Source organism: Brachyhypopomus gauderio, chromosome 3 (assembly GCF_052324685.1).
Source record: "Brachyhypopomus gauderio isolate BG-103 chromosome 3, BGAUD_0.2, whole genome shotgun sequence".
NCBI classification, from domain to species: Eukaryota; Metazoa; Chordata; class Actinopteri; order Gymnotiformes; family Hypopomidae; genus Brachyhypopomus; species Brachyhypopomus gauderio.
The window spans coordinates 39,050,490-39,066,236 of record NC_135213.1 but is presented as its reverse complement, the minus strand read 5'-3'; the positions used below and the strand labels follow the sequence as shown (position 1 = coordinate 39,066,236).

At 43.6% G+C, this 15,747-nt stretch overlaps 1 protein-coding gene and 1 long non-coding RNA gene across 3 annotated transcripts in view; both read left to right on the top strand.

The window, feature by feature from the left end:
- The window catches only part of nsmfb (NMDA receptor synaptonuclear signaling and neuronal migration factor b), a 47,094-nt gene that overhangs the window by 15,862 nt on the left and 15,485 nt on the right, over positions 1-15,747 (top strand). Inside the window, exons 2-4 of the mRNA XM_076998251.1 lie at positions 12,081-12,142; positions 12,483-13,163; positions 13,325-13,397. Coding sequence (XP_076854366.1) covers positions 12,081-12,142; positions 12,483-13,163; positions 13,325-13,397 — 816 coding nt within the window. The remainder of the gene's footprint in view (positions 1-12,080; positions 12,143-12,482; positions 13,164-13,324; positions 13,398-15,747) is intronic.
- On the top strand, positions 1,144-8,057 carry LOC143509483 (uncharacterized). Of its 2 annotated transcripts, none has more exons than XR_013129685.1 (5): positions 1,144-1,223; positions 3,568-5,584; positions 5,673-5,801; positions 5,968-6,045; positions 6,183-8,057. It is a non-coding gene; the product is annotated as an uncharacterized LOC143509483 (long non-coding RNA). The 2 variants fall into 2 exon arrangements; XR_013129684.1 differs by lacking the exon at positions 1,144-1,223 and adding an exon at positions 1,479-1,587.

The following is a 15,747-nucleotide window of genomic DNA, read 5'->3' as shown; positions in this document are numbered from 1 at the left end:
AGACAAAATGACCAGATCTCCTGGTGAACCTGAACCCTCACTGGCTTCTGATGGGTGCACACCTGTCCCTCCTGCTGAATGGGTAAATTTGATAGCAATGGAATTTTTATTTTTACATAGTTTTACAATAGTTGAGATGTGCAGAGAGCATATTTCACCAATTCTGACCTGCTTGAAGTGTAACTTGTCCTGATATTGGACTGGACCTGAAAGTGTGTGTGTGTGTGGTCCTAATTATTCACCTTAGCGTAATTGATGTTTAATAAACTGTAATTGATCCTGTTTTAACTACTAATTGTGTTTTTTCTGCTATTGTGGCATTATTAATGGTGATTATGAAATATGTGTGTTCATTTAGAATGTCAGCAGTGACATGCAAAAAGACAAAATGACCAGATCTCCTGGTGAACCTGAACCCTCACTGGCTTCTGATGGGTGCACACCTGGCCCTCCTGCTGAATGGGTAAATTTGATAGCAATGGAATTTTTATTTTTACATAGTTTTACAATAGTTGAGATGTGCAGAGAGCATATTTCACCAATTCCGACCTGCTTGAAGTGTAACTTGTCCTGATATTGGACTGGACCTGAAAGTGTGTGTGTGTGTGGTCCTAATTATTCACCTTGGCGTAATTGATGTTTAATAAACTGTAATTGATCCTGCTTTAACTACTAATTGTGTTTTTTCTGCTATTGTGGCATTATTAATGGTGATTATGAAATATGTGTGTTCATTTAGAATGTCAGCAGTGACATGCAAGAAGACAAAATGACCAGATCTCCTGGTGAACCTGAACCCTCACTGGCTTCTGATGGGTGCACACCTGTCCCTCCTGCTGAATGGGTAAATTTGATAGCAATGGAATTTTTATTTTTACATAGTTTTACAATAGTTGAGATGTGCAGAGAGCATATTTCACCAATTCTGACCTGCTTGAAGTGTAACTTGTCCTGATATTGGACTGGACCTGAAAGTGTGTGTGTGTGGTCCTAATTATTCACCTTAGCGTAATTGATGTTTAATAAACTGTAATTGATCCTGTTTTAACTACTAATTGTGTTTTTTCTGCTATTGTGGCATTATTAATGGTGATTATGAAATATGTGTGTTCATTTAGAATGTCAGCAGTGACATGCAAAAAGACAAAATGACCAGATCTCCTGGTGAACCTGAACCCTCACTGGCTTCTGATGGGTGCACACCTGGCCCTCCTGCTGAATGGGTAAATTTGATAGCAATGGAATTTTTATTTTTACATAGTTTTACAATAGTTGAGATGTGCAGAGAGCATATTTACCAATTCCGACCTGCTTGAAGTGTAACTTGTCCTGATATTGGACTGGACCTGAAAGTGTGTGTGTGTGTGTGTGTGTGTGTGTGGTCCTAATTATTCACCTTGGCGTAATTGATGTTTAATAAACTGTAATTGATCCTGTTTTAACTACTAATTGTGTTTTTTCTGCTATTGTGTGTTCATTTAGAATGTCAGCAGTGACATGCAAGAAGACAAAATGACCAGATCTCCTGGTGAACCTGAACCCTCACTGGCTTCTGATGGGTGCACACCTGTCCTTCCTGCTGAATGGGTAAATTTGAGTTGGTTGTGCATTCTTTAGAAATATATTTACTTAGTATAATATGAACACATTTATAACAAGTTTTAATCTGATAATTTCTTTCAAGTGCTTTTTGGAAGTCTTAAAATAACATTCAATTGCGTTGTGTTGTGAGATTTGTTGACCTACTCAAATTGCAAAAGCCTGTTTGTAGGAGATTAATTTTACATTACATTGCTACATACATCTGCAGATCCCTTCAGATACCATATTTTCCAGACTATAAGGTGCACCGTATTATAAGGCGCATTCTGAATTACGGGGTCTCTTTCTGTATTTGACCCACGTATAAGGCGCACCGTACTATAAGGCACAGTCTCAATTACGGACACTATTTCTGTACAGTACTTACCGGTATTCTGTACGGCACCATATTAGGCACATGCTAAAACATACGGTCTACAAGAAAAGTAAAGGACGCGAAACGGTGATTTTTAAAAGTTTATTATACTACTTGACAAAACACACACAATTTTCTTCTCCTCTTCTCCCACAAATCCATCAAAGTCCTCATCTTCTGTGTCTGAATTAAAAAGCTGCGCAATTTCACTAACGAGCACTCCGGGTTCCCGCTCATCAATGTCTGAGTCAGTCTCGTTGCCAGGTAGCTGTTCAGCAATGAGGCCGGCTTTCGCGAAAGCTCGGACAACAGTTACAGCAGAAACTTTGGCCCACGCGTCCACAATACATTCACAAACGGTGGCATAACTCGTAACTCGCCCGCCGCTGCCTTCCAGTTTTAGTAAACGTGTGTTCGCCGTCTATCATCCATTGCTCCCACGCCACTCGCAACTTTAAATGCCCCATTTACGCCAATGTCCAGCGGTTGGAGTTGTTTGTTTAATCCTCCCGGAATGACGGCAAGCTCAGAATTAATTTTCTTCACTTGCCTTTTAACTTTGTCTGTGAGATGAGCACACACAGTCAGATCAGCAGGGATAGTGATGTGTGGAAAAAAGTGAAAACGAAATGAAATCTCTGTCTCGACTTCTTTACTTGACGCAGTTCATTTTCCTGTTTCGTCCATTTCCAAACCATAGATTCTGTAACGTTCTGCGTAGCGCAGAGCAGGGAGGCGGACACAAACGCTGAGGAAAGCGAGATTTATTAAGGGAAATTCCAAACTCTGAGTCAAAAAGGATGGCATGGGTCAGATTATTAAGGGAGTCCGAACATTGAACAATGACATTTTAACACAAGGAGTACTCACAAAAACCCGGCAGGGAAAACGGAACAGGCTGAAACACACGGGGAAACACGAATACAAACACAAGAGACCGCGAACGTGAACAGAGATACATGCATAGCACAAAACAACCGATAACCAGACTGGGGGAAATACAGGGACTATATAAACATGGAACTAACAAGACACAGGTGAGGACGATGATAACAAGGCGTGGCAGACAAGGGAAACCGGGGCAACAGACGAGCTGGGCGGGATCGAGGAGCAGGGAACAACACACACACGAGGGAACAAGGGAAACCGGAGTGACAGCTAGGAGAGGGGGCGTAGCCCTACGTGACAGATTCATTTATGCCAAATTGTATCGCAGCTGCTCTATTCCCGTTTACAGCTGCATAACTGATAGCCTGTAGCTTTAAGTGTGCCTCGTAAACGTGTCTCTTCACTGGTGCCATTTTCGAGGGTTCTGGAAAAACAAATGTTATTTTGCAGCATACCTGTAGGTAAGCGTAAGTACTGGTACTGTACGTATTACGTAGTGTTCTTTGATTGGTTTACGTGGGGTACGTTCTGTACGTATTACGTTCCTGTGTCAGATATCGGAACTCAGTACTTGTATAAGGCGCACCGGATTATAAGGCGCACATCCGATTTCTGGGAAAAGTTTTGGCTTTTAGGTGCGCCTTATAGTCCGGAAAATATGGTAATTTGTGATGGGTGTAAAAGTAGTCATCTATGCATTTTTCATTGTTCTATCTTTTTAGACTGCTGTCATGGATGAATCCACTGATTACTCTGAATGTACAGACTACAGTGATGAAGACTATGAACCAAATATAGACAGTGAATCTTCAGACCTTTCCAGCTGTAGCAGGTCTGCCATGCTGAGTAATATTTCGCCCAAAAAACTAAAGAGAAACAATGATAAAGACAGTGTGTTAACACGAATCCAGCAAAAGGGGGCAGTCAAAGCTGTCAACTCCCAGTGTCAAGTGTCTTCTTCAGAAATTCATGCAAGTAGCTCACGTGAAAGCTGTCCTACAGAACCTGATACCAGCACCCCTTCAGATCAGGGTTGTGTTCATGTAGTTCCAATGCCAACCTCAAGTAAAAGCTGGCGATACGCAAAGAAGCAGTACTGCCTTTATTGTGAGAAGCCATACTCTAAAATATCAAGACACCTGCAGTATGTACATCACAATGAACCAGACGTAGCAAAAGCATTCAGCTTTGATAAGAAATCAAAAGAAAGACGAGTTCGATTACGTTTGTTGACCACCAGAGGCAATTTTTTGCATAATGCTTTGATATCAAGTAGTGGCAAAGGAGATTTGGTTGCCCGTAGGAGACCTCAGAAACTAGGATCCACTCAAGAGTTTACGCACTGTATACACTGCCAGGGTCTATATGCAAGGAAGTCACTCTGGAGGCATATTAGAAACTGTCCACAGAACCCTAAAGTTGATGAGCCTGGGAATAGAAAAAAGATGGTTCAGTCACTCAACTGCATGGCACGTGTTCCTCCTGATGTTAGCAAAGCATTTTGGAAAACTGTTATGTGTCAAATGAAACATGATGAAGTTTCTGCTGTAATTAGAAATGATAAATACATATTACTTTTTGGAGAACAGATGTTCAACAAGCTGAACCCAAGTTCCACAAAGAATGATTACATTCGTCAAAAAATGAGAGAGGTGGGACGTCTACTCTTGGAGGCAAGAAGACTGACACCTATTCGGTCTATGGAAGATTTTGTCTTGCCATCAAATTTTCCCCATGTCATAAAATCTGTGAGAGCTGTTTCTGGGCATTGTGAGGAGACCAACACTTACAGGATTCCATCGTTGGCTCTGAAGCTTGGCCACAGTTTATCAAAAATAGCAACTTCAGTGGAATGCAGTGCAATAATAACGGGCAGAGAGAGGCTGGCTGAGGATGCACGCAGCTTCAGGGTTCTCCAAGAGCATAAATGGAATGAGTCCATTTCAGCAGCAGCAGGAACAACTCTTAATGAGGCAAAAATGAACAAACCTCAGGTTTTGCCCTTCACAGAAGACGTCAAAACTTTGCACTCCTTTTTAAATACTGAGATGACAAAATATCAGCATGCTTTGAAGGACCACTCTGATGTCAAAACCTATGCAAGCTTATGCAAGTTGGTGCTTGCCAAAGTCATACTTTTTAACAGAAGGAGGGGTGGAGAGGCTTCAAGGATGAAGCTGGAGTCTTATGTTTCAAGAGTAAAATCACCAGTTCATGAAGACCTTGCCTCTGGTCTTAGTGATTTTGAAAAGAAGCTGTGTGAACACTTCCAAAGAGTAGAAATTCGTGGCAAGAGGGGCAGGAAGGTGGCTGTGCTGCTGACACCTGATATGGTCAATTGCATGGACCTCCTCGTCCAGCATAGAGATATCTGTCAGGTTCCGGAGGAAAATGTACACCTGTTTGCACGTCCAAACGCTCTTTCATCTTATCGTGGATCAGATGTTCTGCGTGAGTTTGGAGAATCCTGTGGTGCAAGAAATCCATCAGCCCTTTCATCCACAAAATTAAGGAAGCAGATTGCAACTCTGTCAACGGTGTTGAATTTGAAAGACAATGAAATGGATCAGCTTGCCAGTTTTTTGGGGCATGACATTAGGATTCATCGCCAATACTACCGTTTACCTGAAAGTACTTTGCAACTTGCCAAAATGAGCAAGCTTCTTATTGCAATGGAAAGAGGGACACTATCAGAATTCCAGGGTGCTACGTTAGATGAAATTGTCATTAATCCACAAGGTAGGGAACTTTTATAATATGTAAAAACTGTGTGTGTGTGTATATATGTATGTATGTATGTATGCAAATGTTTTTTTTTCTTGATCAGATGAAATTGAAGACTCTAATGCTGATACATCAAGTGATGAGGCAGAGTCAGATGATCCTCAGCCAAGCTGTAGCTCCAGAACTCCTGAACCATCACCCTCTGAAAGTGCACAGTTCTCAAATCCACATGGTAAGCTAGCTCATTTTTTGTCCTCTATTAGCTTCATTATCTTTCATGTAGGCATATGTTTGATCAAAATTGTCTCATGGTTTGACTTATGACAATGTCTTTGCATGTTCATGAAATGTCCACTTTATTATACTTATATTTAAGATAACATTTCCTGTTCTTTAAGATCGGGGTAATAAAGGGATGAAGCGGAAACATGACTTGTCTCTTGACCAAAGTCATCAACATTCCACACAGACTACTGGTAAAGAAACTTAAACTATGTTTTGTTTAGTTTTTTTGTATGTAATCTGCAGTTATAGGTTTTCAAACATTTAGCATTTACTGTATTTGTGCTTGTGTGAGAACTGGGAGTGCATTTCACAGTACATTTGTCTGCAGGCATCACACAGAGCAAGAAGAAGTGGTCAGATGATGAGGTACAAGCTGTTGAGAAACATCTAATGCGATTTATAAACAGTTGCCAAGTTCCTGGTAAGAAAGACTGTGTCTCATGCCTACTATCTGAACCTGATGCTCTTAAACACCGTGACTGGACTGCCCTCAAATACTATGTAAAAAACCGAATAGTGGCTCTGAAAAGAAGACAGAGTTTGTAGTCTCCAAGATTTTTCTTAAATAAAGTTTCTTAAAATTGTTTAACCTCAGTTACACTTTTCAGGACAATTCGTTGCACTTTATCTGCTTTGTTTGCACTTCATCTGCTTATTCATTTTATTTCCTTTTTGAGTGCATTTTTATTTATTAAATAATTTCCCATTTTGAACAGTATGTAATCAGTAGTGATCACAGTGACTAATTTTAGGACAGTCAGTTAGTCATGGGATTAGTAGGTGATGAGATTTTCATTATGTGAATTGGCCCTTATTAAAACTAGCAAAGTTTTAAGTTTACCAGATTGGTAGTGTATGTGGCAGATATGCATATGGTATGCAGAAATCAAAATGTGGTTCAGAACTGAATTAAAAACAGTAAAGTAAAGCTGGATTCCTGGTGATTTGTATTATTTAATGCAAAGTATTGAAACTTCACTTTTATAAATGCAGGAAATATGACTATATAAAGGATTTGCAATTAACAACCTACTGCTCTTGTTTTTGTGAATAAGGCCAGAACATTTACTTCTGTAAATGCTAGAGTAAAGCACTTTGGTTTCAGGATATCACACTTTTAAAACATTGATGGACTCATTTAGATTCAAAAACATCATTCGTCTCACCTGTTTTGTGTTTCTTAATCTGTGGCTAGTGTGTCCTTGACTTGTACTGTACCAAGTGTGTAACTTGGTCCTTGTATTTACTATGTCCTTATTATGTTGGTAGTGTGAGACTTAAATGAGTGTGTGCGTACATGTCCTAGAAATTAACATAAACCTGAAACTGTCCTAAAATATACCTTAAACCAGAAAAATCTCAGCTTTTTGTAATAAGCACTTAGTGAAAAAATCAACAGATAGACATCATGTGGGTGCTATATGCAACAAAAATCTTGCTTGTTGTGTTTCTAGAATACTCAGAAAGGCATGTCCCCATTTGGTATGGTTTCCCCTGGTGTTCTGATATTTCACGAAAACGCGTATGTGTGTGTGTGTGTGTGTGTGTGTGTGTGTGTATGTGTGTGTGTGTGTGTGTGTGTGTGTGTGTGTGTGTGTGTGTGTGTGTGTGTGTGTGTGTGTGTGTGTGTGTGTGTGTGTGTATGTGTGTGTGTGTGTGTGTGTGTGTGTGTGTGTGTGTGTGTGTGTGTGTGTGTGTGTGTGTGTGTGTGTGTGTGCTGTTTCTGTGTCCATACTTCCCTTTTGTTTACTGCGTCCATATTTAGTTCTTCGTGCAATTCACCCATAAGCATCTCTTCCACTGTCTGAGAAAACAAATTTAGCCACGAGTATTCAGCAGACACAAACGTCATGGCTGTAATACCTGGTTCTACCTGAGCTGATACTACTCCTCCACTCTTCTCTGGGACTATTTTTGTGCCTCCTCTTCATGTTCCTGCATATTCACTCCATTTTTCTCCCTTCCTCTCCTCAGTCCTGCCATCCACACCCTCCATGGACCCCCAACACCCCCCCACACACACATCCATCACCTTCGCTCACATGGCTGCAAACATGCTAGATGTTCTCAGAAGCACAACTCAGCTTTTTCACTGTGTGAGAGGCAGAGAGAGGGAGGAGAGTGCAGAGACACACGGTGTGTGTGTGTGTGTGCGTTGAACAAGAGATATTTGACCTTGCATCCTACCGTCTTGTTTTTTTGTTCATACTTTAATTCGTCTCATCCCAAATGAGAAGCTTTTTTATTGTTGTCTAGTTTTCCTAAATTATAACATGAAGATGTTAAAGAAATTCTGTTAAAGAAGCGTATGTGCAAAATGTGATGTGGTTTCGGTGCTAGAGCGGTCGTGGGCAGAGAGGTGCAGCCTGAGGAACAAGAGACAGTGGAGTGTAGGTTCTACTGATAGGTGTTGACCATTGATGGAGCTGACAGGTGATGGTGTTGTGTGGTGTTGGGGCTGGGTGGCAGATTGAAGCTGAGCAGTGTTGGAGCTGACTGGTGTTGGAGCTGACTGGTGTTGGAGTTGACTGGTGTTGGAGTTGACTGGTGTTGGAGCTGACTGGTGTTGGAGTTGACTGGTGTTGGAGTTGACTGGTGTTGGAGCTGACTGGTGTTTGAACTTGGGGAGTGACTCCTTCACTTCTATTTTGTTCTCATCTCTTCAACGTTTATTCTTTTTGAAGCAATGCAGTTTTTACATGGTGTAGTAAAGAAAGTATGAAGGAGAGAGAAATACAGAAAGAGACAGAGAGAGAGACAGAGAGAGAAAGAGTGAGAGAGAGAGAGAGAGAGAGTGCTGTGCGCACATGCTGCCTGTTCTTTAATTATTGAGAGTGTCATTGCAGTAATGCATGGCTACCCCCAGCAACACACAAATTCCATTTCCCTCTGTCCCAAGAGAAAGCTTATACAGCACATCTCCCTGCCGCCTGCAGACCCTGTGCGTGCACCAGTCTGTCTGTGTTTGGTAGGGGCTTCCAGATCAGTTTGTACACGCATATAGTGTTTCTATGTGTGTCTGAGTTTCAGAGAGAGTTAATAGCTCATACGAAGATGTGGCACAAGGCCGTAAACAGAGTCTTGAATGGGAGTGTGCGACTGTATTTGCTTGTGTACAACGTTTGTGTATGTGTGTGTATATATGTGTATTTGTGTGTGGCGCTGTGCCTCCAGGAGAGAGACGTGTGTGTGGGCATTATCATTAGCACTGGACTGTGTGAGAGAGGAAATGAGAGAGACAGATTGTGCATGTAGCAGTGTGGCGCATGAAAAGTAATTAGTGGTGCGTCTCAAGCTCAAATGCGTCTACAACAGGACGGAAACAGTAGATGAGTCTGCAGAAGGTCTGACGAGCAGTCACGTCTTACATTTACATTTATGGCATTTGGCAGACGCCCTTATCCAGAGCGACTTACATTTCTATTTCATTTTTATACAAGTGAGCAATTGAGGGTTAAGGGCCTTGCTCAGGGGCACCTCAGTCATGGCCTCAGGTCTGGGGATCGAACCCACGACCCTCCGGTCACAAGACCAGTTCCCTAACCACCAGGCCATGACTGCCCACGTCTTGGATAAAGAACCTTGGGAATTCTCTGGTGATGCATTATGTATTTCTATGATGGTTTAGTGCTATGCCATTGCATCTGGAAGTAAAGAGAAACGGGACCCATCGTACCCCCTGTACACAAGTTCAAACGCCCTTTCACTCTGTCAACAACTCTGTTCTGAATTTCTGATTCGAGTTCCTGTTCCTTCAAACAATGATAAGCCACGGCTCATCCCGCACCCTTCTGGGTGCGCCCGCTGTGCTACCATAGCTACTGTTGCGCGTGAACCTTGGGGAAAACATGGCTGCCAGAGAAATCAACAGTGCAATCATGTAGGCTAGGTGTTTGATTCAGAGTCACACCCTGAATTTGCTCAGAGTTCAGCACTCATTATTTTAGCAGCTACACACGCCGTGATTTACACACTCCGTGATATACACACCTGTACGATGAAAAGTGTGCCTATTTGCCAAATTACAGACGAACGCTTCCCATAGCTGCATAGCATTTTAACCCCTGATTAGCTAGCTGACTACATGAGTGCAACACCGTGTACCGCTGTAACTTTTACACTCACATTATTCGGTTCATATACTGAATCTCCTCTTAGATACAGACAATCAGCAAACAAACTATTAGTGTCATTGTTATTGTAGATAATGTAGCAAGCAATATATATAAATATATATTGGCTACCTTAGTCCTTAGTGTTAGCTTGTGCTAAAAGGCTAACACAACATGTCAGTTTAACATACTTCCCCCCTGCCGTTTTGCCTCAGCATTGATCCCTTTCTAAGTAAAAATTTAATTGTCAGTCCTCACAAATATAGTTTACTTATTATTACTTACTACACTACAAAGTTTGCCAAGCAATGCCACACTTATCTGCTTGCCGAATTCAGGCGCCACGGGGGGGTGAATGGGGGCGTCTCACTGTCCCGCCCCCCCTCAATGTAAAAAATAAGACCCATTTATTTTACAACAATCACTACATGGTGCCCCCTCGGCCGCTCGACAATCGTTACACGCACCCCCCCACCCGCTCAACAACTTACGTTCGCCACGCCCCCCCCCCCCCCCCCCCCCCCCCCCCCCGCTCAACAACTTACGTTCGCCCCCCCCCGCCCAACAAGTTATGTTCGCCCCCCCCGAAATTTTCTGATGCCCCCTCACTGTATATGTTCTGGCGCCGGCCCTGGCCGAATTACAGATGTAATCAAAGCACTTTCTTCTAGCACATGCTAACATCACTAACCCCAATTACCTGACTAGAACACAACAACAACTTTGTAACTTAAATCACATTTCTCAAGTGTTGATGAAGATTAAGTTCATTTTACAGACATTCAGCTAGCTAATTACGTTAACATCATAGATCCTGCAGGAAGTAACACCAGCACAATGTGGTTTAGCCCACAGGTTTTTCACCGACTGTAGTTGAGACGTTGCCATCAAAAATAAACTTTACCCACTCAGCTCTTCTGTCCTCAGAGTTTGATTTAGCTTTGTGTGATGGCCAACAACAGAGCCATTCCTGTGCTTAGCTCCTAGCTTTGACATAACGCTTGCGCTCTGGTGCTTGAAAGAGAAAGAAAAGTGCACCTTTTCAAAGGTACTTCTCCACCCGTGGGTGGGGATGGAAGCAGTGTAATCCTAATAACTCCCATAAGGGAGCCAGATCAGACAGACTTTTTTAAATCTCGTGTTTTGTGAGATAGACAGCCGATAAGAAATGTTGTAGGTTGTCTAATTTCACACTTTAAAGTAAGGACATGGCTTACCATTTCTGTTGTGCTGAAATTTCGATATATGAAAGTAACCGTAAGCACACCATAAAATGCACTGTGATTTGTGTGATCATGTTAAGGGATACAGGTCTAGTATAGGGAAGACGTGCACCACAGAGCCCACTTTGACATGAACAGTTCACATAACTGTTGGGCTGGATGAGCCCATGCTGGTGATCCTATAACATCTACTCACATGTTTTAGCTGGTTTCCTCAAACATCTATGCTACAGCATAAGGCCCAACACTTCTGAACTCTTCTGTTCTTCTGAACTTTTCTTCCGACCTGTTATGTCTGGAACCCAGACCACAATGACAATGCGAACTTGTGTAGCGTCACGAGCAGCTTGTGGTTCCCATTTAACAGGGAGGTCACAGCAGATGACATTATGTTATAATGGGTTTTCTCAGTTCACTGAGCAGGTTGCTTCTCACTGGCTTTGATGCACTAGGTTTGCCTCGGGCCTGTGGTCTTTTATGGGCTGATCTGGGCTCATAGAACAACCGAGAAGATTGTGCCATAAAGAGATCACGACAGCAATGCAACAGTATGGTGCTTACATGGTTTGTGAGAGGTCTGACAATAAAACTCATCGTATTAGACATAAAAAAATAAGCCTTGTAACAGAAGGCCAAATCTGCTGGTAGCCCCAAGGAGGTGAACGGTTCTCTTTTTAATGTAAGTTATGAATAAAATCAGACATGTTTATTCCTCCTGTGTGACACTACAGGCAGGACGTTAGGGGCAGTTTGGGGCAAAAAAGAAGGGCGATGTTAAGTGGTTGGCTGTCTTGCTTATGATCCAGACACAGCCAAATAAACCATGATCATATCCACAGTTTGATTTGCTGCCTTGTGTACATGTGTGTGTGTGTGTGTGTGTGCCTCTAGAGCAGCTCGAGCATTTGGTGAATACTTGTCACACTCCCACCCAGAGAATCGCAACGGATCAGGTGAGATGGCCTCCCTCCTCACAGCTCTCTGCTGGGATTCTGCCCCAGTCCAGTTTGAGACACATATACATAAATCAAGACTTATTAAACTTTCCTGCTGGGCCTTTACTTTTATTAGTAGCCACACCTCTGAGTGACACGCTGTAATGGCTTGATCTACCGTTTTAGCTTTGGCTCTCACCTGTGCCAGCGTTCTTCACTTTCAGAGAAGAGAATGTGCCAGTGCGTTACTCACAGGATTTTCTCTCTCTTTTCCCCTCCCTCCCTCTCTCTCTCTCTCTCTCTCTCTCTCTCTCTCTCTGTCTGTCTGTGTCTCTCTCTAACTGTCTCTACTCACTAGATCACCTGCTTTCTGACGCCTTCATCAGCCAGGACTCCAACTCTCCAGACATCGGTCACCTGCACAACAACAACCTTCACCCACAGCCCAGAGCAGTGCGCGTAGCCAAGCCCAGCCAAGAGCAGCCTCAAGCGGGTAGCCTGCCTACACCCCCCCCTGCCCGCTCCAAGCGCCAGCACTCTGTGGAGCGCAGCACTTCTTCTGAAGACCAGACCCAGACACAAGCCCAGCAGGAACAGCCCAGGGGCACTGAGAGCTCCGTCAAGCCTGCACGGGTCTACACCATCACGGGTGAGGGCGGCATGCTGGCGGCCAGACCCAGCGAGGAGAACCTGGAGCTCGACGTTCTCAAGAGCGGCGCCGAGTCCACCAGGTCGTCCGGCCCGCCCCAGGGGCGGGGCAGCCATCACCGCGGCGGCCATCATCGAGGCAACCACACCCACCACCACCACTGCAGCCCCTCCCCCAACTCGAAGCCCCTGCAGTGTTCGGGCAGCGCCCACAACATCCGGGACTGGGGCTCCAGGCGGGGCGGCTCGCGGGAGGACGGCACCCCGGACCGGCCGCCGTACCGCAGTCAGCGCTCCCTCGACCTGGAGACGTCGCCTCGTAACGGAGGAAAACAACGGAAGAAGCTAGAGAGGATGCACAGCGAAGACCGGGTGTCCGCAGAAGAGCGAGGTGCGAGATGGTCCACGAGAGACCAGGACGTTCCTCACGTTCGCGTGCCCTGCTAGCGGTTTCTTCTGACTGTGTTTATCTAAAACTGTTTGGTAACACCTCATTAATCCTCCATGCTTCAGGTCTTATTAGATTTGTGTTTCTGTCTTTTTGTCTTTCAGAAGAGCACGCCAACAACTGGTTCCCCAAAGAGAACATGTTCAACTTCCAGACTGCCAGCACCACAATGCAAGCGTGAGTCCTTCACACTCACAACACAAAAGCAACTCACTATGGACTCACGAAATCAGATGTGGGAAGACAGACTCATCCCAATCAATTTTAATCTGCTTTATATAGAATTTTTTTATCTTTGAACACTACAATTTATAATTAGAAAGATTGCAATTTATAATTAAAAGAAAAAACAATCTGATCATTATTTTTTGTAACTTAGCATTACCGATATCATAATGGCCATTTCAATAATTTATATTATTTTTAATTCATATAAATTCTTTTAAATATTTTTTATAATTTATGTAACATAATCATTTAGATCAAATTAGATCTTTTTTTAAATCTAAACATCCACATCATATTCAGAGATGTGTTTACATAGACGGGCTTGTGTGCTATACATGTTTATCCCATGAACTGAATGTCTCACTTTGATATTAACACAGAATGACGCTGCAGCTGTCGGGGAGCTGTTGCAGCATGTGTGTGCACGTGTGTGCACGTGTGTCCAGGGTACTGCAGTATAAATGAAACTGGCATGTGCGCAGAATCAGGCAGCTCTACATTTAACAGCATCCTCACTGCAAAGCCAAGGACCCCTGCAGCTCCAGCAAAAGAGAATCTGGGGTCGTGCCCTGCTGGGGCCGACCGGCTGGGGGCCGACCGGCTGGGGGCCGACCCGCTGGGGGCCGACCCGCTGGGGCCGTGCTGCTGTCAGGGCCTCTGTGAACCTGACTACTTAATTATCACCTGCCCACTCGATGACTTAATGACAGACCCCACAAGCCGAGTTCAACACTGAGCCACTGTCTTCCCTTCCCTCTATGACATTTCACTTCCAACCTCCTCCTTCTTCTCCTCCTTCTTCTCCTCCTCTTTCTGTCTTTCTCTCTTCGGTTTTTATTTCTCGTTTGTTCCGTCCTTTCTCTGAACCTGTCTGTCCCACTGCTGTGTTTGTTTTTCATCCTTGTCATCTTATGCAAAAATGTCAGATTTGTCACTGTCAGTTTCTGCCTCACAGGAAACCGTAACCTAACAGGAAAACTCTGAATTTATATCTTTAGTCTCCTAAAGATTCATCTGTCCTTTACTTGCCTGGATTGGAATGGCTGTGGCCTTCATGCCTAATTTCTCTTTTTCTCTCTCTTTGTTTCTGGTCGCTCTTCTCTGATGCGTCGGGCTGTGCAGAATATCGTGAGTAGCTGTTTCTCCTTAGCCCCACCTTACCAGCCAGCAAGCCCCGCCCTGTCCCCGCCCATGTCCACCTATGCCCCGCCCCTCTCCCCTTGTGCCGGTGGCCACCGTCTCTGTGGTGTCTGCTTGCCGTCTCCGCTCACACGCCCCTGAGTGTTTGAAGTTATGCAGGGACTTTATCCAAACACACACATCCTCGTCCTGCTTATGCACCATTAACAGCCCACAGAGATGTAAGAGTAACAAACATTAGGAAGAAGATATTCAACAGGATTATGTTGGTCCACCACCGTACACCACCATATCATTCAGCTACAGACGCTGCACTAAACACTAAATTTGAATGGTTTCATGTCGTGAAGAGCTGGTCAGGTTATTACATGCACATCCACGCATAGCAAACACGGTGTAGGTCAAATGTTAATCCAGGGGTCAGCTCCTTCTAGGCAACATCTTAGTAAGTATAGTGTTAGTAAGTATAGTGTTAGTAAGTATAGTGTTTGGAGGTTAACTTGTTCTAGATCAACACACTTGCTGTGATGCCAATTAGATCATCTCAATGTTTTAGGTCCAATAAGCTGTTTATATTAAGTATATGCTGTTTTTTAAAATATATTGGATAAAATAATTTGAAGTACTGAGGTTGGTATGGAGCACTGGGAGGACCTGAAGGGAGTTGTTTTAAATAAGCCAGAAGAGTGACTCACATTTGCACTGAGCGTGCTCAGACTGGCATCAATCTGTTACTTAATAGAATGTGTGTTTTTTATTAGAACTCTCTCTGTCTTTCTCTCTCTCACATGCACTCTCTCTCTCTCTCTCTCTCTCTCTCTCTCTCGCTCATGAGGGAGGTTGTCATTAATTTTATCTGTTGAAGGAACCAGTTTGTTTCTAACATTGACTGCCAATGATGATGAATATGAGTTCTGTCATCTTGTCAAAGGCAGTGTTTCAGTGCATAAGATATGAAAGCAACACACACACACACACACACACACACACACACACACACACACACACACACACACACACACACACACACGCTTGCACTCTTAAGCTGACGTGCTTCTCAGTTTTGCTGTTGCAGACCTGGTGTGTAGGTTAGTGTGTGTGTGTGTGTGTGTGTGTGTGTGTGTGTGTGTGTGTGTGTGTGTGTGTGTGTGTGTGTGTG